The sequence below is a fragment of the Tympanuchus pallidicinctus genome, unplaced genomic scaffold, assembly GCF_026119805.1.
Source record: "Tympanuchus pallidicinctus isolate F22 unplaced genomic scaffold, pur_lepc_1.0 scaffold10, whole genome shotgun sequence".
NCBI classification, from domain to species: domain Eukaryota; kingdom Metazoa; phylum Chordata; class Aves; order Galliformes; family Phasianidae; genus Tympanuchus; species Tympanuchus pallidicinctus.
In genome coordinates, this window is record NW_026294619.1 from 10,856,975 (window position 1) to 10,881,911 (window position 24,937).

Consider the following 24,937-nt stretch of genomic DNA (forward strand, 5'->3'; position numbering starts at 1 on the left):
TTTTTTGTATGTGTATGTGTATCTGGAGCTGTATTGTGGAAGTGAAAGGAATTATTTCTGGTAAACAAAGTGTGCACTTCTGGCATCTGGATTTTGGGAGAGTTTCTAATCTCAAATTTCCTTTGTGTCAGCTCATGTAACCAGAATTACTAGAATCTCATCCCTCTTATCCCAACCTTCTGTTTGTCATCTATATAGAACTCTGAAATTCCAAACATGCTGGTGTGAAAAGACTGTGCAAGTCCTCTGGTTGCAAGAAAATCTTTTTATTTGTGGGATTTTTTGTCTTTTCTGATCAGGTGCACAGCACAAGCCTGGTTCCCACAGCTGAGAGGAAGCTGTTTCTTGGTGTTCACTCTCCTGGGCAGCAATTACAATTTGTCAGGAATGCAGTTTATTTTGTAATTCAGCATTTCCCCATAGCACAATTGTGTAACACCTATGCAAATATTTGTTCCTATTAAACTGTTGGAAAAAATAAAACATGGTGGAGTTCAGAACAGTTGCAGCCTAAGTTAGTTATAGGAACAAACCTTTTCTTCCATTGTCCTTGAACCTGGTCCAGCTGTGATTGAAATTGTCAGTATGACTCCCACTGACTTCTGTAGGAATAATTCCAGACCTTAAATACTTGTAGTTCCTGGCAGGTGCTATATTGGCAGTGGTCATCTATTTACATATTCACATGGAATATTAGAGATAAAACAGGGCTGTCTTCATTGCTTAAGTACAAATCTTGAGGGACAACAGCTGGACGTCAAATGGACATCGGTTGCTGTGCTGCTGCAATCACTGGTTTCTCTGATTAAATGCTGTTAATGGAACCAAAGTATTGTTTTTATTTTTATTTTTTCTTCTGATTAATTCTGTATTTTATCCATTTATAGTGTTAGGCTAAGGTAATTAACACCATCTCTTACCCACTCTCATGCAATCATGAGGTAAGAAGAGGTTAATGTGACAGATCCAGCAGCAGTGCTTTTTTTGCTTTCTGGGTCTTATTGAAGTCTTTAAGAGTAAACACTTAGAGCAAGCAAAATACGTGATATTTGTTACTTGCAGTCCAGGGACCCTGAGGCTGGCCAGACACAATGAGGGGTCGTAAAGTGGTTTCTTCCTTTCTATGTAAATATGGAAGGGGCTGATCTTTGTGTAGTTTGGGCTTGGGTGTGTTATTTTTAGATTTTAGGACTTTCTGAAAAATAATGAGCACAAAGTGTCCCAGGGAGAAAAGCAATGTTGGTTTGTTTGGTGTTTTTTTTTAAAGGAACAGAGAGGATTTCACATGATCATTGGGCAGTTGTAGTATTATGAAAAACAGCAATAAAAAGAAAGAAAACAGGAATGTAGAGAAAGCAGATGTAACTTTTCCCCCACATTCTTTTTTTATTTCATTTGGAGGGAAAAAAAGACCAGGATAAGAAATAATGCAGGAAGTATTTTTTTATTGAATGTTCATAGTCTGATAGTAAAGAATGAGGTGATTATTAAAATGTAGGCTTTCCTATATGGAAATTAGGTGATCGTATGTCTATCCCCACCAGGATGCAATGTGGTTGAAATGACTGTCAAACTATTTACTCAGTGATAGCTCTTACTTAAGCTGCCACTGGTAGAGAACTCCATGCATTACATCCCTCAGGCTGCCACACGGTACATGAAAAAAACAGGTGGAAATGCAGACTCAAAGAAAATTAAAATAGAATAAATTTTTATGAAGACTGTAGGATGTAAGCTCATGTTTTGAGTGGATTGGATGAAATATCTGAAATGTATTTTGGTAAATAATTCAACGTAATTCATTTAACTGGAAAAAAATATAATTGATCACTTCATTTTTTTCCAGAGTAGAATCATGGATCAGTAAGGTTGGAAAAGACCTCCATGATCATCCAATCCAACCATCCAGATATCACCAATATTTTCCACTAACCCAAGTCCCTCAGTACAAAATCTAAATTTCTTTTGAACACCTCCAGGGTCGGTGACTCCACCACCTCCCTGGGCAGCCCATTTCAGCACCTGACCACTCTCTTGGAGGATTTCCTAACATGCAACCTGAATCTCCCCCGGCGCAACTTGAGGCCATGCATCTGTTCATTTACATGAAGTTTTAGATTTTAAGAGTGGCTCCCATTTATTTTGCCCCGCATAGAATGGTAGGTTGCTTTAGCTTTACAGCAATCCTTTTGCCTTTTTGAAGTCAATATTTGGTTCAAGTCAAGAAAACTGCAATTTGAAAATAAAATAAATAGTAGCTTATATTTCATTACAATTAAAAAAAAAAAATGGCATGATAACACTTTTCATACAGTTTCATTCTGTAAATTGCTTTTTATTTTTTTTTTTTAGCACAGTTATTTAACTACACTTTTCCTGGTGCCAGTGTTGAGAAGAAGTGAAGCTGGAGTGAGTATGTTAAATGAGACTATCAAGGAGTTGCAGGGCCACATTCAATGAGTCTGCAGACAGAAACTGTACTATCTGAGAAATACTCTTTGTCCTACAAAGGAAAAAGTGCCAGGTAGTCCATATAATAATTTGTGATTTACAGTATTTTAACTTCTGAATAGTGTTATACCTTCTAGAAGGAAGATACAAATGGTATTCTGAAATGAGAGACAGAGTCCGTAGTGCCTGTTAAATGTAATCTTAAACTTGACTATATACAAAATAACTAACCCAGAAAAATCTTTAAAAAACAAAATAACTACTATCACCCAATATTTATACATTGTTATAGTGGTTAATAATGTTTTGCAATAATGTATGTGCATCTCTGTCTTTTCAGGAATATCCTGATTGCAGGAATGATATGTGTAATGCGTCGAAACTCTCATCACTTGAAGAGTCCATTATGGAATTATATCTTTATATCTTTAACTCATGTGCAAAACCAATATGAAGAATGTTCGTGCTGCAGTTGGTTGAGAAGAACAATGCAATAGTAAGTCAAAAAGCTTTTTTTTTTTTTTTTTTTTTTTAATCCACTGATGCTTTATTCTATCTGAACTCATCACTAGGAGACATCAAAAATCTTTACAAATTGAGTTATGGAGGTAACATGATAGGGATGTGCATAGAAATCTAAGCCTTCATTTACTTATTTTTAATTAGTAAGTGCTCTATGTAGTGCAGTGAAACAAACGTGCTTGCTAGAGTTTCTCCATTTAAAGTGTTTTACGAGCAAAGTTCAGGTTTTGAAGCATTTAAGTCAATGTAATTGCCTTTGATGTCTGCTGCTTTTCATATTTTTCTCTCCAAGCTGTATTTCTCATTTTTGCTGCCTCGCTCTCCCAGTGTATTTGATCTCTTTCACCTTCAGATATATAGATATCTTTCTTAGTACTTCCAGCCTTCACCTCATCAGTAAAGCTTCAATGGACAATACTATTTGAATCAGAAATTTAACACCACCGCACCATGAAGGGCATCATCAGGTCTAACTGCACTCATAGGACAATCATGTAGATATCCACACGAGCTTTAAACTGGCTAGGTTCAGTAGCAGTGCAGGTCTAGACCACCATATGAATCAGCGTGTGTTCCTGTAATCTAGTTAGAAAGTTCTGCAGATTAGATGCACACAAAGTCTTGCAAGACCTTCTTTACACTGTCCAGTAGTTTTGAGGATCCCTGCCTTAGATCAGGATACTCAGGTTTAGGTCACTGCTGACTGAAAAACTTAATCTTTTAACATATCTGATACAAAATTAATTATACGCTTTTATATATGTGTTTTCTTTACGCTGTATTTGGAACCAGAATGGCTTTCCTTCTCTTCCAGTTAGTAGAGGTCTTCTGTGCCAGAGGAGCTTTTGATTATGATCTGGATTCACAATTCATGTAAGTGTGGAGATTAATTAAGTGAAGAAGGCATACCCCAGACATTTATAATTAACGCTTCAGTCGGGTATAAACCAGGGCTCCAAAGATGAAAGCTTAATGCTTGAATGATTTACTGAATCACACATTCCCTTTCAGCCACTGTTTTAAGGGCATGGTCTTTGCCAGCTCCACGCACATACTTTGAGAATTATTCACTTCGGAGCTTCTTGCATGATCAATTTTGCAGTATTTTTTTCCTAAGTGCCTTGGTACATGCTCATGTTTAATTCTTCAAACTTGTATCAATTCATCAGACCTGATTAAACTTTTTAGACCTGAAAGTAGATTCTTTGCATATTGAAGAATTTAATCTCATACCTAAAAGTTTCTACCTCCAGGGTTCCTCACATGAAAGTTATTCTCCACAATCTTTTCAGATGCTATTTAAATACGTTCTGGAAAACTATGATGACTTTAGGGGGCATCTAAATAAGATGGGGAAATTTACTCTGAGCCTTAATTTTTCTACTAGAAGGTGGACAAGCTTTTCCATTGCAAACTTTGAAGAACTTAGGTTTTTTTCCTTCTCAATTTCAGAGAGAATATTTGGAATCTGATCCAATACTCCCTAAGTCTAAAAGAACTGTGGGTAAGAAGAGAAGCCTGTATGGCTAAAAGCAAGCTAAAGGGGTCATTAGGAGTAAAAAGACATTGTTCAGTATGTGGAAATCCAAATGAAGAACATAGAAAAAATATAAAGCTTCTGGCAATCTTAATTTGAAGCCAAATTAAAACTAGACAAAAAAGATTCTGAGGAGCAAGGGTGTAAGACGTGATAATAAAAACTTTTTTCAAGTACATCAGAAACAGGAAGTTTGCCAGCAAATTGATGGAGCCAATATATTACTGGAATAAAAAAAGACCACTGTAGAAGTATAGGTCATTAGCAAAAAGGAGCACAAGTATCACAAGCACAGATGTTCGTTATGGAGAGGTTTGAGGAAGTTTCCCTGTTGGAGCCATACTTTGTTGAGGTCTGCCATGAGAAGCTAGATATTCCTTAAGGTCACTTCCAACCCAAACCTTTTTATGATTCTGTTCTGTTTAGTGGTTTGATAGTAACGGAGATGAGAATTAATCAAAGGGATAAGGGCTACAGTGGAAATGAGCAACTTGCACAAAAGCTCTAAGGAATCTCAAAGAGTAGACAACTATTCTTGTATCTCTGCACATAAGATAGCCTGTTTTAGGGGTGTATGACAATCTGTGTGTGATACTGCTTTTACAAAAGTCTTTTGGACAATCAGGAAAGAACAGATTTGAAGATGACTTCCATACTCCTGTAATCCTCCCTTAATGTAGTAAAAGCAAGGCAACAAAAAGAAATAAACCTAAGCTTATCAGAGAGCAAAAGAGATCAAGTTTGAGGCCCTTCTATTTTTTACAGGTAATTTAAATAAGGCAAATAGCGAGTTCTGGGAGGTCATTCATTGATGACGCTTACTGTGATGTTGGATGCATATTCATTTTGCATATAAGAATGAAGTTCTTTGAAAATATTCTGCATAGTTACTTAGATGCCATTGGATTTGAATGTTTTCCATTCTTTTTAACATAGCTCTGTGCTATGTATGGCACAGTTCTGTTTCCTGTATGCTTCAAGGCAGTTTACTTTCAAACTGTGGTAAGCTCTCAACCTGAAATGTAAGGTCGTGAGGGAGGAAAGATTCTTACAGAAGATAAACTAATTAATAGCTTTCAATAATTTGGTTAAGTTAAAAGATACATGTAGGGATCTACTTCCAAATGGCAAAGGATGAACCAAAAATACACATTTGTAAGGCAGTACTATGTCTATTTTTTTTTTTTTTACAGCAAAACAATTATTCCTATGTAATTGTTTCAAATTCAATTTAAAACTAATACTGTTTTTTTTTTTTTATCACTGCTTGGCTTTTGACAGGAAACTGCCTTCTATTCTAGTTTAAAGCCTTACCAGACCCTGAGTCTAAATCAGTCTCATGCACCGCACAGTTGGGATAAAGAGTGAAAGGGAGGAAGTAATAGTACCTGAAAATCAAATGGGGACTGTGAGACATTTCGTTGTTCATATGTCTGGAAGAAAAGCTGGTGTTCCCACTTCTCTGTAGAACTGGTCTGGCTGATTTGAGAGACAGGCCTCAGCTCTGTTCCCCATCCCTGGTACTCAAGGGAAAAATAAGGATAAAGTTTATTGTAAGTGATATTTTTGGTTAATACGTACAACGGCCACCTGGTCCCTGCCTGATCGCCAGCACAAACCAGAGCAGCCAGTTCATATCCCATTTCCCCTGCTCCTTCTGGAGCTCTGGAAAGTAACAAAAAAAAGGGTAGAGCTGTGCACATCATCTTTTCTTCAATTCCTCTTCTATTCCTCAGTTCAAAATCTGCCATCAGTGTTGGGGCCTGAAGCATAACTGTGGAAAGAGATGCTTTTCTGCCTATCTTGTGCCTCCTAAGGGGCTTCTGCATAGAATATAGTTTAATGTGGCCATTTCTGCCTTCTTTTTCATAATCAGTGATATAAACAGACTATACTCAAACTGTCCTCTGACCTATAACTTGGGAAGATCTATGTTGGTAGAGCTGCATTCAATAATAGCCCAGTCAAAGCTCTGACTACTGTGCAGTAAAATTCGTTTTATCCGTGCCATACTATGCTGTGGCTCAGAAGTATTTTGAATGTCAAGACGTTGCCAAAGATGCCTGTTGATATAAAGCAGATGCGCGCTTTTCATTCCATCACATGTTGTCTACATGAGATGGTGTTGATATTTATATATTGACTTATGACTTTCTTTCTGAGTTTGGACTTGGTTTTATTTGCAGTGCTGGAGTCTCCCTGTAGTCCTCAGCTATGGGGTAGTTTCTTCAGTGCTCAAGCTTTGATAGGGCTATCTGAATGTATAGGAAATCTCTGTAAGAAATGGTGAATAGGAATCCAGTGGTATGTAACAGGATCTCAGGCTTTTACTTACAATCCCCTAACAGACGTTATATAATATGTCTTCTGGTTGGTTGATTGGTTGTGAATTTGGGGTTTTTTGTTTGTTTTTGTTGACATTTTTCACATTTTGTATTTCTGTGCTCATTATGATGAGTATCATATAGAGTCATTTAATTCTATATAGAGTATCCATAGAGTTCAGATAAGCTGTCATGTCCTTTCTAATAATGTGAACAGCTGCCTTCAGTTTCCTTTGCTTGGATACAAAACTTTAATCCAGGTGCTATGGGAGCCAGAATTGCCAATGGCCAGACAGATACTTGAAAATACAACTAGAGGGATTAACTCGTTTACCTGAGATTACCATCAGCATATATTACTGACTTTTTTAATGAAATATTTTGTCTTATTTAAAAAAATAAAATGTATATAAAAAAGCAGGTTCTGTCCAGTACACCTCAGATACTCATTTTTCATTTATGAAAACCATTCCTATCCAGACTAATGATGTTCCTTGCTCTTATCCGTATTTGCTACTTCTGATTTTATGTCTAATTTGTAATTGTTAACACTCTGAGATAGACCTTCTTATAATACCTTTTAGCTCAAAGATAACAGTGAATTTACCCCCATTGCTTCAGATGCCACTCCACAAAATCTTCAAATGCTGTTTCAAATGGGCAAGCCAAATTAGATGTTCTGCCTTTTACTGTTCTGGGGAGAAATGTATGCCAATAAGGAAATAAATAAATAAATAAATAAATTTTTAAAAATGAAGAGAGAGACGGAAAAAAAGAAAGAAAGAAAAAGAAAAAGGAAAGAGAAACAAAAAGACGCACTCCCTCTCCCCCGCCGCCGCAGAGCAGGAGGAGCGCAGGCGCGACCCCGGCTCCGCTCGAGCGGTCAGGCAGCGCCGCTGCGCGGCTCCCGGCCGTTGCCTGCAGCGCTCTGAGCTCGGCTCGGCTCCTGGAGGCTCGCAGAGAGCTGTTGCTGCAACGCCTTGTAAAGTTTCTTACCTCTTCTGCTGGAAGCAGAATCCCTTTTAAACGCAGCGTCGTCTTTCCTCCAGAATGGGTGGGTGGCTGATCCTCAGGGAAGAATGTAAGTTAGGACCGAAGAAGCACCTTGAGAGATCGCCAGATTCCATACTGATGTTGCCAGGTTGATCATAGAACTGTAGAATTACAGAATGATTTGGACTGGAGGGAACCTTAAAGATCATTCCAGCCCCCTGCTGTAGGCAGGGCTGCCACCCACCAGCTCAGGCTGCCCAACCAACCTGGCCTTGGGTGCCTCCAGGGACATCCACAGCTCCCAGAAATAGCTCATGTAAACCTAACTAGCCCTTGCGCTCTCTGATAACTGTGCTGGTTTTAACAGCTTACATAAACATGATGTGTATGAGCACTTCTTTAAAATCTGGTGTACCACACAGTATCAAAGTGTTGGATGAGAAACTGGCAATAGGTCACACGCAAAGGGATTTTGTCCTTGAGCAACAAAAGTAGAAATTCTCCAGGTGGCAGTGGTGCGAGTTTTGTCTTTAAAGTATGCTCAGGGACATGATTTAGCAGAAGGTTGTTAGAGTTAGGGTAGTGTGGTTAGATTGTGGTTGAACTTGATGATTTTGAAGGTCTTTTCCAACCTGAGCAATTCTATGATTCTATGATTCTATATCTGATTGTGTTCTGCTGACATCAAAGCCACAGTTATCATCTGTTTCTAATTAAATGCATTCGAACAATGAGGCAAAGGTAGAGTGGTTAAATAGCAGTTGCTGCAGCTGGTGTACGTGGGCAGAAGTATTAACATGACAGATTGTGCATCTTAACATGGGCCATCACCTTTTGCCACGCTGTAAGCAGGGCGTCTCCTGCCTCACAGTGCAGAGTGCTTCGTGCAAGGAATCTTTTTTGTGCTGTCTCAGGCCATTATGTGTTTGTGCTCCTCTTCAGTTGAACTTTATTTCTGACCCTGCTGAGAGTGTATTGCTTGTTTTGGAAATACTTGCAATGTCCCTAGAATGTTTATTTTCCAGCCCAACACGCTGCTACATTCTTGCAAGCTTCCTCTGGGTGTAATGCAAGGTTTGGCCAGGAAACAGAGAATACAAATGAAAAACAGTGCCCTGCTCGTAGGGAAATGTAGTGAACCCATAATAGAAATTGTTGTATTGGAAACATGACAAAGATTTCCAGAGAAATAATAAACAAGCAGCTGGTCGGGACCTCCTTAAGACCATCATCTTCAAATGTGTATTTCCTGGAGGGACCAGAATATTTAGTTTAATTCTCCTCCTCTGCCCTCAGCAGGTAGGAGAAGCAGAGGGCAGGTTCAGTGACAGTCTATCAAAGCACATAGTAAGATAATCAATAACTATAGCAACAACACGACTTGATGGCCAGCCAAACCGCCTCCACATTGCTCCCAGTAAGAGGTCAGTGCTGCTGGCTTTTTCCCTCTGTTTGTTGAAGGCAGCGCTGGAACCAGCAGTGCATGTGGAGACAGGCTCTGAGGGGTAACAGCAGGAGCATGCTTCACTCCTGCAGAGCTTTGCAGGAGCCCCTCTAACACCAGGATTGACATTAGGGTTTCTTTGGCCAGTAGAGTATTGGAGGGGTTGAGACAAGACTTGTGTTTGCTGAAACAAAGGCTTAACCACTGAGCAAAGCAAAAGAGGTTCCAAAAGTGTGTGACAGAGAACCTGAAAGCACATCCTGATGTCCATGAAGTCATCACAGAGTGCCCTGTGAATAGCAAAAAATATGCAGTTATGCTTTCCATTTTGATACAGGAATTCATCTCTTTTTGGCTGTACGTACATTAGTGAACAATTATTGTCAAGGATGAAGTACAGGCAGAGTAGAATTTCATAAAAAATCTCTGATGATTACCTAGAGTCACTGCCGTCAAACCAAACTGATGCATTAATTTCACAAAAACAAGGTTACATATCCCACTAGTTTTATGCTTTTGCTGCTTTCTTTTTTCTCCATAGTTTAGTAAAAATGTATATTAAAAAAAGAAGGTTTGTTCTCTATAACCATAGTATATGTTTTATTTGTGGCTCAAGACAATTCTTCTTCATTCAGTGCGGCCCAGGCAAGCTAAAATGTTGGATGCTCCTGTGTTAGATCATTGGGTGGTGCAGGAGAATAGCAGGGGATCATGATCTCTGCAAGTGCAAGTTTAGCTGGCCAAGCTGTATCATCTGGTTTGTTAATACTGAAACATTTTGAATGCCACTTTGTGATAAACAGTGGAGGCAGAGAAATGTGTAGCAAGAAGCAGAAATTGAGGTGTGAATTCCATCATCCAGAAGGATGAAAGACTGGAAGAGTCTGGAATTGAGAAAAATGGGATGAGAGGTCCGGAAATGAGGAGGTTTCAGAAATACAGTGAAAGAAGCAAAGTCTCCTATGAGAGTGGTACAAGGGCCTGGCTGCAGTGGAGGAGTAGTTAGAGACCAGATGAAACCAGTCCGTTGTTCACATGTTTGCATCCCACAAGTGTGAGGGCTTAGGAAGCCTTTGACCTAACCACTCTTTCTTTTTTGCTTCTCCTGGGACGAGCATATCTCTCTATCTACATAAGGACAGTGTGCTAAGGAAATGCATAGAAGCAAAACAGTGGAAGGTCCACGTAGTAACTAGTATGTCGATTCATGTTTGCCTGAAGACCAGTGCTGAAGACCATGAAGTACAGGAAGTCTGGATGCCTGTGCGCTAGTGAAAGGATTTTGAGCATGAGGAATCTCAAGTTCTTAATCCAAACTTCAACTTTTCCTAGACCTTAGAATAGTGTGTTGTTTTGCTCAGCGGACACAGCGACTAAATCTCTGGTAGCACTACCAAGTCCGAATTTGTCTGTAAATTACCAATTCAAAACCTGAAAATATAAATCCAGATAAATCTCAAAATATTTGGGTTTCACAGGCCTCTACTAAAACTTATTTATAAGAAAGCAAGCCAGATTCTCTTCTGTTTTATGAAGCGGCCAGGGAATTGATAGCTAAGTACCAGTGGCAGGCGCTGCAGTGCAGATGGTGCCTGAGCCTGAGATCGTGGCATGCCTACTGTACTCCAAGTGAAGCTGCTGAGCTGGCAGCCACCACAGCCATTATTTTATTGCTAAGCTAAGCAGATCTGACGTGTAAGTTCACTGGGACCTGAAAATGCTTCATTTGTGCTAAGACAAACTTCAGCATCAACGCTCAGTGACTAGCAGCATGTCCACAGATCGTGATGGATGGGAAACCAGGTGCTTAGGAAAAGAGTGACATCAAATAGAGAACATATCCTCAGTGTATTGTTTGGAGAAAGTATTTTCTATTGTAAAGGCAAGGTAAAAGTTGTCAGGAAGTAGGATTGACTTCTCTTCTATACAGGGGAACAAGTTTGGCATTGAATTCTACTGAAGTCAACCTGTGAACAGCAGCAAAACCATGAATTTATTGAGCAGTGATCCTTATTGACAGCACAAACACAGAGAGCTGCTGTAAGGATGTTTGTAAATCAGCCCATAAACACTGACATGTCTGTGGAAACAGAAGCCAGACAGGGAGGCCTGAGCCTTCCTTTCCCCTTGTGAAGCAGAGCTTGTACCATGCTCTGTGTGGGTACCAAACAGAGTTTGTATAAAGTAATCTGGGTTACTGTAACATAGTGTGGTTTCCTGGAGTGTAAATATATCATCTGTAAGTTGAGGAAATACATGTCCTCTGCCCTCTGCACAACACAACAGCTAAGCATCCAACTGTACCTCCAGACACCAGGCCTTTGAAATAGCAGCTGAACAGTAGCCCCAAACAAGGCACATACCATCTGCTCCTTCTCTGCTTGCTTTGCATAGCTGCCAGCATCTCTTCCTGCTAGTGCAGGACAGCCCACTAGCTCTCCTCTAAGGCTCAGGCATGGCCACACCAAGAGACTGTATTTTCAAGCTCCAGTGGAGCTTGTGGAGAGGATCCAGAGGAGGGACATGGGGATGATCAGAGGACTGGAGCACCTCTCCTATGAATAAAGGTTGAGGGAGCTGGGTTTGTTCAGTCTGAAGAAGAGAAGATTCAAGGGAGACCTCACTGCCTTCCAATATTTAAAGGGAGATAATAAACAAGAGGGAGTCAACATTTTACGTGCATAGATAGTGATAGGATAAGGGGCTTTAAACCGATCAGATGTTAGGGGGAAGTTTTTCACTGAGTGGGTGGTGAGGCACTGAAAGAGGTTACCTGGAGAAGCTGTGGATGCCCATCTTTGGAGGCATTCAAGGCCAGATTGTATTGGGCCTGGGGCAGCTTGATCTAGCAGGCAGGGGGGTTGGAATTGTATGATCTTTGAGTCCTTTACAATATGATTCTATGGAGAAGGTGTGGGAGTGACTTTCAGCAGTGTGCTGGGATCCCCAAATTCTCTCACCATGACAGAGGTCTGTAAATGAAGCTGGAATGTGCAGAAGGTATCAGTGTCATTGCAGCTTTCTTCATCACTAGGAAATTAAAGTCTGGATAGAAAGTTTCTACCAGGAGGTTAAATTTGCGTTGCTGCATAAGCCCAGCAGGACTTACGTTAAGAACTTAGGACTTAAAAAGACATTAAGCTATGCATTTATGTAATGCAACGTACAAGAGACATGGGAAATCATTCAATTTCTGGATTGCTGGAGAATGCCTTTCTCATTCTCTGTATGCTGTATTTAACAGGAACAGATTAAAATGGGTGTCCCAGCATATTACTGTCATAAGCATGTGTTATTTTTGTTTGTCAAAGAATCTTCAGATCTGTTGTATTTCTCCTCTGACTGTAAGCATGAAGTTGATTTTGTTCTGGTAAAGAATAGCGTGAAATTTAAATTTCTGCTCTGGGATATCACATCTAGCTCAGGTTCACTGGCTGTATATTAATGGGCTCAGGGCAGATTTTCAGAGGCACTAAGGGAATGGAGGGGCAGGTGAGTGCCTGGTGTCCCTTTGCACTCTCAGAGAACATTCCTCCAGCTATGGTTTTGCCAGCTGCCTGTATGCTCCTCCTCTCCATGTTTGGAATTAAAGACATTAGCACCAGAAAAACAGTGCACATAACAGGAAAAAAAGCATTGACTCTGGACAAAAGGTATGAAGTGCTTCAGGGATCTGTTTAGTATTCATTGTGAATATCCCCCAAGAAGCAGTGTCCGCTTTTAAAGTTTCACTGGCTGGAGTTTTTGAGGATGGAGGGTGGTTTTTATGTCAAGACCTACAGCAGGCTGCAAGGTAAGCCTGGTTAAATCAATTTCATCCTTGGTTAGTGGCAGTTTCTTTAGGCTTCAGTAAAAGGACTGTAGAAATATTGGCAAAGCTGGTTCTTAATTTCTTATGGATGAGCTAAACTACATTTTCAGCCCTTGAGATCATAGGTCACAGCTCTGCTTTGCTAGCATCAGCTGCTGACATCACTGACACCCAAAGCAGAGCAAGGGACTGCTGAATGCTTCAACTGCGAATGTCATTAATGGTGGGGAACCTGGAGCTCCTGGTATCCTGATAACAGCACAAAGTCAGTGCAAGAAGAAATGTTGCTAGAAGTGTACACAGGTGAGAGAGTAACGATTTCAGTTACCTGCTTTAAAGAGAAGTAAAAAACATTCTGTTTCCTGCAGGAACAAAATATGATGATAACAGCCACATAGTCAAAATCCATGGTTAGGCTTTGCAGTAACTTACAGAGAACTCAGCAAAGCGGCTTGCCCCAAATTATTATGATTATGGCAGTGTTCTGAGAAACATTCAATCTGCATTTCTAATGTTGGGTTTTTTTTGTCAGGTTATTTCTTTGAGGTCTTTCTCTTGCAAATAATGTTTGGAAAGTAACAACATAAGGTTTATCTTGCTTTAAAAAGACAGGCAGTAACAACGCACTTCTTACTTAAAATGTTTGTTCTCAGCCTCATTTATTTAACAGGACAGCCTTTTTTATGTGGAGCATTCCTGGAACTGTTGTTCATTTATCTTCATCTGCAAAGCTAAGTGCCTACAGGAGCAGCCTTTGCAGGCAAAGCATCTCTCCTGATGGCCTGACCTGGGCTTGTCCCATTTCCCACTCAGGACAGAGCACCCCAAGAAATCCGTGTTCTTAGCCAGTCCCAGAGGCTGAGGGATGGCTTGGGGCAGATTCTGATGTCATTCCAATTCACATCTGTGGAAAATGGCAAATACAGACTAATGACTTCATTATGAGGGTTTTGTGAGGCTGCCAGCAAACTACTTACGCATCCCCTGGAAAGACCCTGAAACCTTGTATAAAACTTCACTGAGATACAGGTTTCAGATTTTCTGTGCAGCTTGCTTAGTGCCTCTGCTGCCCAGTGCGTTAATATGAAGACATGAATTACAAGGTGATAGGGTTTTCCTGTTCCAGGCAAGCAGGTTTGTTAAATCTACATGACCTTCTGTTACAGAAGAAACCCCTTAAACAAAAGGCTGGCTTCTGCCCAGGTTTAAAAGGGAAGATTGCTTTTCAATTGAGTGCCTTAGCAGGAGACTGTGGCCAGCTGGTGGGAATGAGCATATGGCCCTGATAGGCTGGAAAAGAGGAAGGCTGGCTCAGGGGAAAGTTCTTGGTTTGATCGGTGGGACTTGTATCAGAATCTGATGAAAGGAAAACTTTTCCTGGAAAGGTAAGACAATGCTCAATTGTAAGCAGGATATTTTCTGTTTTATAGATGAACAAAGTCATTTTTATTCTCTACCTTCCATAGTACTCCAAGTTTGCAAAAATCACATATAACTTTGTGTGTTTCAGTGATCTTCTTAGATCCTGTTAACCTTGCCTTTAGTAAACTCTTGTTTCTTATATCATGTGTAAGACCTAGGAAAAGTTCACGAAGTGCAGCTCTCATTCTGCGGAGTGGCTTTCACCACACCCCAGTGGTATTGCTGCTGGATGAGCTTCCCCACTGCTGTGGTGGCCCTTCAGTAGAGGAAACTTGGCCAAGTTAGAGATGAGTGCTGCTTATTCAGGCCCTCTTTCTAATAAATAAATAAATAAATAAATAAATAAATAAATAAAAGCTAACTGTATGGTTTTCTGTGACTGCAGGGTGGTATGTTGTTGAGTTGGCCTTTATTTCTCTTGTAACCAGGTGATAGGAAGGAAGAGAAACACAGTTTCCTAATGATAAAAAGCATTGCTTTGTGTGGAGCCATTGAGACTTAGCAGGTAAAGCAAGGCTTTTAGAGCTACTTGAAGGACATAATTTGCTTTTGAGGAAACATGGATGAGAGGCTTGTTCTACAGAAGGTCTGGTATCACAGATGAGTTTTGGACTTTGTGTCTTCAGCACGTAACTGCTTATGGAGAGAGGGAAGTTCTGTCTTTATGCATTGTTGCATTTTTCTGTGGTCCTCACAAGCTGTATGGCAAGGGTGTAATACCTGTAGATCCATAAGCCTACATTGCCAGATTCCAGTTTCTTGTTACTTGTGATTTTCTTTCACTTTCCTAATATTTTAAGATGCTACAAATTACTTAGAAGAGGAAAATAAAAATAAATTTTAAAAAAGCAATATAATTGACTCCTGAAGTACCTACAACTGTGCAGACTTTGATTCAATGCAAATATCTGTTTAAAAAGCCAAAGATACTGGCTCCCTGCTAGTATCTCTTGCTCAGAACAACCTGATTTCTACGGTTATTCACATTTTCCAATTGAAATCCATCTACTAATAATTTTACAACCTATCATATCTAATAAAGGCGTACAACCAATGCAACAATGGGGCTATATTCATTTGGTGGATAGGAAGCATTGTTTTAAAAGCATAAACTGTAAAGCCTATTCCTGTTAAGTTTTTTTTTTAGTTTGGATGGATGTTTCTACAGACGGATCTATGGTCATCTAGCTCTGAAGTGCAGGGGCAGGACTGTGGTCAGGAAAAGAATGCAGGAGAAAATTAGTCAAAATGTCTTGGTGATTCATTTATTTACTAATTGATGCCTTATTTATGCCTTTGTTATTAGCTGCTAAGGTTTTCCTTGTATCTAATTTTTCATTACATTGCTGTTGTTTTTGGCAGATAAAATGCTCCCGATTCCAGGTGTTTTGATATCCTAAGGTTGCTGAGGTAGCAAAATATTTAGTGTATACATACAACTAATAACGTTGAAGGACTGACATCCTTTGTTGTTGATCCTTCAATACATTGTTCAGTGATAAATAGGACTGGAATATCTAAAATGTTTGGCTGCTCTTCCTTTGAAGATGGCAATGCCAGAACTAACTTTGAATATCAACAATGAAGGTGTTCACACCCATTCTGGCCAGTTTTCTCTTCCAAGAAATGTGAAGCATTAAAGCACACACACACTCTGCTTGGATCAGGCACATAAGCAGGAAGCTGCTGTGGTATAAATGAGAACCAACTCCGTGGCTAGATTTCATTTTCAAGGAAACTGGGACATGCTGATTTGTAACACTTGGTGCATACAGCAGGTTACAGCTGTTCCATATAAACACTGAACAGCCTTTGCTGAAATGATTATGCCTAAAATACAATTACATACATTTGATGAAGTAGAAAAGATAGGGATCAATAAGTGTCATTGATCTAATTTCCTCCACGTGTGCTTTAAGCCAAGCTTAATTTCTTCAAGCAATATTACACAATTAATAAAATTAAACATTTATCTAGAGAACAAGTTATCACAGAATGGCCAGGGTTGGAAGGGACCTCAAGGATCATGAATCTCCAACCCCCTGCCACATGCAGGTCCACCAATCTCCCCATTTAATGCTAGACCAGGCTGCCCAGGGCCCCATCCAGTCTGACCTGGAACACTTCCAGGGATGGGGCATCCACAGCCTCTCTGGGCAGCCTGTTCCAGCACCTCACCACTCACAGTAAAGAACTTCCCCTTGATATTCAACCTAAATGTTCCCTCCTTCAACTTAAAACCATTTTGCCTTGTCCTGTTGTTATCTACCCTTTCAAAGAGTTGATTCCCCTCCTGTTTGTAGGCTCCTTTAGGTACTGAAAGGCTGCAATGAGGTCACCCTGCAGCCTTCTTTTCTCCAGGCTGAACAAGCACAGCTTCCTCAGCCTGTCTTTGTAGGGGAGGTGCTCCAGTCCCCTGATCATCCTAGTGGCTCTCCTCTGGACCCTCTCCAACAGCTCTCTCTCTTTCTTGTACTGGGGACTCCAGACTTGGACACAGTACTCCAGATGGGGCCTCAGAAGGGCATTGCAGAGGGGGACAATCACCTCCCTGTCCCTGATGGCCACCCGTCTTCTGATGGAGCCCAGGATACCATTTTCTTTTTGAGCTGCAAGAGCACGCTGGTGGCTTATGTTAAGTTTTTCATCCATCAAGACCCCCAGTAAATGACAGCAGTCACGTTCACTTTGTCCACCAATGCCGTCCCTCTATCATAGAAAGTCACCAGATTGGTTAAGCATGACCTTCCACTGGTGAAGCCATGCTGGCTGTTTCGGATCACACGCTCATTCCTCACGTGGTTCTCGTCCAAGAGGATCTGTTCTGTGATCTTCCCAGGTACAGAGGTGAGACTGACCATCCTGTAGTTCCCCTGGGTCCTTCTTGCTCCCTTTCTTATAAATGGGAGTGATGTGACCCTTCCTCCAGTCGTCCAGGACCTCACTTGACAGCCACAACTGAATACTACTTGGACAGACTACTAATTTAAGCTAGCTCTTGTCTCTGATGCTGAAGATTACCACAAGCTCTGGAGTCAACCATTTGACCACTAGAACCAGTCTTGCACAGTGAAAATGAACAAACACAGACAAATACAACTTAATGGGAGAAAAAACTTGCAAATGCTGCTTCATTTAATTTTTACAATAGGGAGGCACTTTTACATTTAAAAAATGCAGACATTTCATTGTAACTACAGTATCCTAAAATATTCTTGCATGACAACAAAAAGAAGTGGTGTCTGTGTGGAAAACAGGATTTTCTTTAATTTCAATTCTATACCAATTTTTACACTTAAACAGAAAAAAAAGCACCAGCCTTTTCTCCTGCTCCTCACACAGGCTGATATAAGAGTTTGTAGTACTGTTGACACTTGATTGTGTTTCCTCTCTATTTGTACAAGACAGATACTGGCCAAGAGCTTTCCAGAATTCAATGGTTATTTCGGTGGTTACTAGGCCCAAATGAAGCACGTGTTTCTTGAGATGGGAAGACAGCAAGGAGGTGGGGGGATGCTTTCCTGCACTGATTTCCCTCTCGTGAAATCTGGAGAAATGAAAGGGCTTTTTTCATACGTTCCTAGCAAATGGAACCTGTAGTTTACTGGCAAGCTGACAGATGTAGGGAATTCATGCAGATAAGCAGCTGCATACAAATCAGTGCTGGACAGACTCAGAGGCCATTTTGAAGTTGGTTGGTGTAGAAGAGCAAATATTGTGTTATATCTGAGGGTACAAGTGGGAAGCTGTGTTAACAATAACCGCAGACAAAGGCATAATGTTGAAAGATGGGCTCAGATTCTGTGGTGCGATGCACCAGTGTTCGTACTCAGCTGTGAAAGAAACTTCACTAATGTCACTGGGAGCATCTCTGGAGAAGACTATCCTCAAAATGAATATTGTCACAATCCACCCTTCTTTACATACATTTCCACTTCATTGTCTTGAGCAAAGAAAGCAAACCCTGGGTCTAAAAATTTGACAGATAAATGTCTCTCCAGATGATGGATGGGAGTATATATATTCATTGCTTACAGCAATTCTCTTGCAATTTATTTGTATTGGGGTTAACAAAACCATATGTGAGCTGCACAGAGAGGCTTCTGGTTGCGTGAAAATGAGCTTGGAAGAGAAAGAACACTAAGAATGTGAAAGAAATACCAGAAACACTTGAAATTAAAACATGAGGAAAACAGTACTCTTCTAATCACTTGTTTTGTTAAACTTGGCTGAGCAGAACGTGGCTTTACATTCTGATATTGCTAGTAAAATCAAGACTTTCAAGTAGGTCAGAAACTGTTTTAGGGCTTGCAAATAAATCTCTTTTGGGGCCTCTGTGAATGCACGGTTGACAAAAGTGAAGGGAATTTATGATGGACCATAGAGGGTGCTTGTATTGAGGAGTGCCAAATTTGTCATAAATTGAATAACAGTTTGCTGCAAGTTCTCAGTTTTACTTAGGAAATTCCAGTCTGCTCTCCCATGATGAAGACCAGAGCTCCTTCCTTCATGCAATTTTCTGTTTTCTAAAATTGCCTCGCCTGTATTTTAATCCACTTTAGAAGTAAATTACCTGATCTAATCCAGAACAGTCTAAAGCTGTGTTCCTAAAATAGATGAATTAAAGTTGGTACAATATTAGCTATTTTGCAAAGATGAACTATGTTTAAAAAAAAAAAGAAAAAAGAAAAAAAAAAAGGAAAAAAAAAAGAAAAGAAAAGAAAAAAAGAAAAAATAATAGTTTGGAAGTTGCTTTACCAACATTGGTACAAATATGTAAACATACCCACAGACAGTTTGGGCTCTGGATTCCAGGGCATTTTCTCTTTTACTGAAGGCATGTACTACAAAACCTGTACAGATTTCTCTTTGTATGTTATATTTGGAAAAGCTTAATGAGAATGATTTTGTCTACATTCTAATACACTGCTAATTTTTACAACTTGTAACTTTGTGCTGATATATGAAAAATAAGACGTAAAATTTCTCTTTCCAAACTAAATATATGAAGGGCATAGTCTGAGCATGGAAGATAAATCTGGCTTTAAGATTTATCACTGATATGAATTAAAAAAAGAAAACAGTGAAGAATTTTGATCTTGATTGTCTCTCTTTAGAGCTGAAAAGAGAAGGGTTTTTTTCACACATATTCTATATAAAAGAGTGGAAAAACACGCTGTTGATTATTTTCCTGGCACATCTTGAATAAAACAGTACAGGCTTCATTATGACATGAGACTAATTATGCAAATTATATCTGAAAGGAAAAAAGTTAAATTAAGAATTGAATGGTTACTCCATAATCAGTGGGCACGAGTGAGATCTGATGGAATTGTGTTTCAAAATGGCTTCATCCAGATCCAGCTGTCTGCTGTTGACCTTCACCTCCATGCAGCCGTTAAAGAAAGCAGTTACTAACGTAGCACCCACAGGAACATCTGCACAGAAACACATTCAATTTATTAGGCCAAGGCATGCAATGTCTTATGTATTTTTCAGACTAGCAAAATCATGGGGAACACTCCAGTCTGCCTCCGTTAGTCATCCATGGGAGAAAACAGCAATTTGGCTTTTAAGTTCTTCTTCCTTCTGTTTAAGATTCCTTGAGATAAAGTCTGCAAAGCTGAGTAGGGTCAACACAATGTGAAATATGTATTTTAAATGTTCTTCCAACCAGTAACCTGAAAATTATACAGAATGCAGGAAATGCTGCTATGAGAAACACTTAACTACAATGAACTAGTACTGTGTGCCATGGAGCCCACTGTTTTTCTCTTGACCTACAAACAGATGCTTATAGGTTTAGAGGTCACGGAAAGAACAATCTGACTTTTGCCAGAACGCTATTCTGGATTAAGATCTGCACGTTTTCAAATAGGGGACCCCTGGGAACTGCACACATTTTATTGCTTCCTTACTATTTCTTCCATGTGAAATCTCTGTGAGAGACCCACTTTATCTGTTGCTCATTTAGCTTTCTTAGAATCAGATCACTGATGTGCTTCCAGCGTTCAATATGTTAGGCACAGGATCAAGCAAGAACTGCTGTGAGGCCTCAGAATACAATATGTACTCATCTTATCTATTTAGGATGCTTGACTTCAGCTAAGGTCTTAACTCTTAAGGCCTTGGTGTTGGCAATGCGCTAGGAAGAGTCAGATACCACAAACATGAAGAAGGCTCTGAAATGACTAGAATCGTATTCAAGTTATTACGGCTCTGTTAATCTACCAACTTGCATCTACTAAGCAAATACAGACTTCATCTGTGTTTGAAAAGTCAGCAGGCATTACAAAAATACTTACCTGAAGTGGTGCCTGACAGTACTGTACTCTTAAGAGTATTCTTATTCTACATATTCTATGTGAATGAAACTTGTCTGGTTAGCTGGATTACATGACATTGTATACCCATTCAAAAACAAAATTACAGGAGAAAGTCACATTTAGTTACAATTTTTTATATCCTCTACTACCACTGTATAAAGATTTGCCTCTGCATGGATGCAGAAGCAACTATCACTTCAAACAGTTGTGGATTGGGGCTGCAGTACTGCCCCAGTCTAGCTTCAATTCTGACGAGTAAGCCTAGAGGGTGAAATCATAATTCCAGCTTCCCCAGTGTATTCTGCCTTGAAAAATGCCTAAACAGATAATCTCCATGGGATACACAGTTTCTCACTTCTTTATGCTCATGTGTACATTTTCTCCCATGGAAGAAACACACTGCAGATAAAGACTGGCTTTATCTGTGGCAGAGCTTTGACAACGCAGCCCATGTGTAACGTGGATGTCAATTCAAGACTATGCTCATAAAAACTGCAAGGCTTTCTGTAGAAATTGTAACTTACTCTTCCTAAAATACCTTTAACAGAGGATAATAGAAAGTCTCTGCTGTTAGTAACTTAACCTCATAACCACAGTCTTTTTCCTCTACCAATTTTTAAGTTTGAGGAACTCAGGCTCTGAAAAATCATTGTCTGTGGCAATGCCTTTTTTCTGCATGATTCACTTCGAAATCAAACTGCTGTACAAATATGCATGTGTACACTTCGTGTACAAAATTATGTTTGCTCATGTTTTAACACTGAGGATTCACTTGTGGTTTATTTAAACAAAATGTTATTTGCTATTTCAGTGTATTTTCCATCTCACAAAGACTGTCAGTCAACGGTTGCTCAAAGCCTACTTTTTGAAACAATATTTCTGACTTAAGCTTCTGCATCTCTGACAATTTACTCATAAATGTTTGTTTTCTTATACACTTGACATAGTTCCTACTGGTGGCATTTCAGAAAATACAATACTTACTCCTTCCCAGCTTAAAAAGAAAAAAAAAAATCACAAATTCAAACCTCTAGAGAGAGACTCATGCCTCTTAATGGACCTAATAATGATCCTATTGAAAACTGAGCTCCTTCAAAAGCTGCATAGACTGGATGAAACAAGAAGAATCTCGGAGGTGAAAAGGGTAAATGATTTCTTGTACAGTTATATGCTTTGTACAGCTTGGGCAAGGCTGAACGTAATGAGGCTTGTACAAAAGAACAAATGAATGAAAATAAATATAATTCACCTGGCAGGCCACCCAAGTAGGTGACAACATTTGTCATCATTGCTTGATGCAGGACAGACAGTTGCTCTGAATTGCTTTGGTCCGTGTGAGAATCAACAGACAGCTGAAGTTGCTGTTTGGTTACCAGAAGTCCAACTTGCACTTTTCTGGGTGTACAGAGCTTCTTTGATTCCAGACTTGCCACAGTGATGTTTCCAATAGTCACAATGATTTCCTAAACAAGAGAATACAAAGTCACAAAACATGCTATGTTTTAACACACAATTATACTTAATTTTGATACATTTTACATTTGGAAGTAGAAAGAAAAGGAATCTGAGAGATGTTTTAAAAAGTTGCATCTTAAGCTGGAAAAGATACTGAAGTTGATAGCTGCATCCCTTTTGTAAATATAAACGATTCTGAAATTTATAAGTGAGAGCATTTCCTGTAAAAACTCTTTGGTTGTGGTTCGGAGGTGAAATTCTGCTTCTCTTAAAGTCAGAAGGAGTACTGCTACAGCTTCAAAGGTAACCTAGTTTTCCTTACGTGCTCTCATTTCAGGCAGATGTATGGACAAGCAAAAACATCTGTTTATAAATTGAAACTAACATACTATCATTGCTATAATATCACAACTCAGCCTCTGCCATACCTCCTCTTCTGCTCTGTGCATTTGGAAGAAAAGGTTAGAGATGTGATATAATGGATAGCACCTAACATAGGAGCACTTAGTGCTTTGTCTCTGCTGTAACAATCACAAATAGGAATTCATTTTCTGCACATCAAAAGATGATGTAAGCACTTTGCAAAATATTAATTCAGCCTTCCACCTCCACTGTGTATAAGTAACTTCTTTTTTTGTTTGACTTTTTTCACAAATGACTAGTAAGTTAAGTGAGACAGAGATGAGAGCTGTGATTCGTGTGAGTTGATGTTCCAGCTGCTAGAACTGTAAGATCACCTGTGAATCAGAAGAGTTAGAGTCCACTATGGACAAAGCAAGAGGCACTGTTTCATTAGAAACCAGAGCAAACATAACACCAGTGTCTGTGGATGGGCGAATAGTCATAGTCACATTTATTAGCCAGTCTTCAGCACTGTCAAGATCATCTGTTTTAAAAGAAAAGATTGAAATTAATTAGTTTACCTGCAAATGAAAAATTAACATAGTCTTAAAAAATTAGTACTTAATCTGTTTTCATGTTGTGGAAAAATTGGTATTAATCTCCAGATAAAGTGAATTTTTGAACTTCTAGAAAGAACTGCAAGTCTAATCTGAACCACCAGAACAACCCACTTTGCTGTTGTGCTCTTTTAGGACTTCGGACTCTTTTTTAATGCTGTTTTCTCTGTTTTAACATGGAACAGGTGCCGTATTTATTATAGGTCAATTTAAGATCAAACCTAAAAAGCTGCTTAACTCATAAATTACTGCCACTGAGTAGAAGATTGGCAGTTCTGACACATTTTTACATTCCCAAATCGTTCCACTACTAAAATGGGAATATGCAGATGGGTAAAACAAATGTGCAGATGGTGTGAATATCATTTAATATGATGTATTCACAGTGAAGCTAATACAAAAATTGTTTAAAGAGCTATTTGTGATCTTTTGTAACTTCCAGCATCTGCCCTCCCTTTCCCCATTAACATCTAAGTTGTTTTCTAGTAGTTTCTTCAGGAAGCAGAAATTCTACAACATGAAATGAGGTTAGATCCCTACACAGAGGAAGGTGTGAGTGGAAGCAGTGGGCTATAACAGCCTGTGGGAAGGAGCGGTAGCTGTGGGCAGCCACTTGAATCGAGGAGTGTGGTACAGGGCTGGGAACTGCATGGAGGGTGGAGAGAGTGAAGGCGTAGCAGCAGCCCCACATAAAAAGGTCGGGAGGAGACGTCAACATGATGTGAATGAATGGGAGGGAAGCAGAGGAACCTTCAGTGGCATAGGAATCGCTCATATTGAGTTGATTGGAAACATGATATAAGAAGCTGAAGAAATCTTTTGAAGTGGGCTAGGGGATATAAATAAAAGGCCTCAGAAGGAATAGCAAGTCCTAAGATGAAAAAGACTGGGGATCAAAGGAGGGGCTGAAGGGCAGGATAGCATCTGAGATATAAAAGTGCAATGACAACAAGATTTGCAATGATACTAGAGATATTTCAGGAACTTGAGAGTACAGAGGGTGATCCTGACTTGCAAAATTTGAAATTAGGCCAGGAAGTCAGGCAATGAAGTTTTGGGTTAAAGAGGAGCAAGATAGGCATTCAAATAGGATATTTATTTAAAAGATGAATTGCATTAACAAAACTATAATGATCCTTGTCCACATCCCCAGTATACTTTCTCTGTCAATACCATTGTAGGTCTCTCCGCAGACAAACAGAGCAGAATTAGATCTAATTAGAATTAGTGTTCATCTTTTGCAAATGGAGAGTATGCTTCCTAATCTGAAGCAAAAATTAAACTGACGACATCAATGGGACCAAAAACCCTAATTCAAACATATTTCTCAAAAAAATTACTGGAATCACCACTGGATGTAGTGGCACATAGCTTAGCATTGGTTTGGGTTGTTCTTTTTTTTTTTTTTTTTAACTTTCCTTTACAATTCATCACCTCTATCAACAGTCCAGTAAAAAGTATAAGAACAGACAGAAAAATACTTACTATAGTTTATATGAAACTTTGCCATGCCAGTGCCAGGATAGAAAGATCCTCTCTCAACTGTTACTAAACAGTGCTTGCTTTGTTTTTCTTGAATAACTTCTTTTACACCTGAATGTCCTTGATTCATCAGGTTCCAGGCACGAATGCAGCCATCCAGCCGAGGGTTAATCTGTAGAGGAATTACAGCACTAGGGGTGTGAATTCAAAT

General features: G+C 39.5%; 1 protein-coding gene and 1 long non-coding RNA gene across 3 annotated transcripts in view; one reads left to right on the top strand and one right to left on the bottom strand.

The window, feature by feature from the left end:
* Positions 1-2: 2 nt before the first annotated feature.
* The window catches only part of LOC128072272 (uncharacterized), a 41,598-nt gene continuing 16,663 nt past the window's right edge, over positions 3-24,937 (top strand). The window contains exons 1-4 of the long non-coding RNA XR_008202187.1: positions 3-60; positions 1,980-2,159; positions 2,353-2,524; positions 2,792-2,947. This is a non-coding gene — a long non-coding RNA (uncharacterized LOC128072272). The remainder of the gene's footprint in view (positions 61-1,979; positions 2,160-2,352; positions 2,525-2,791; positions 2,948-24,937) is intronic.
* The window catches only part of PROS1 (protein S), a 31,790-nt gene continuing 24,461 nt past the window's right edge, over positions 17,609-24,937 (bottom strand). For both annotated transcript variants that reach the window (XM_052665793.1, XM_052665785.1), the window contains 4 exons: positions 24,730-24,898; positions 23,023-23,171; positions 22,080-22,293; positions 17,609-19,942 (listed from right to left, as the gene is read on the bottom strand). In XM_052665793.1, the coding sequence (XP_052521753.1) occupies positions 19,797-19,942; positions 22,080-22,293; positions 23,023-23,171; positions 24,730-24,898 (678 nt within the window). In that variant the 3' untranslated portion in view covers positions 17,609-19,796. The remainder of the gene's footprint in view (positions 19,943-22,079; positions 22,294-23,022; positions 23,172-24,729; positions 24,899-24,937) is intronic.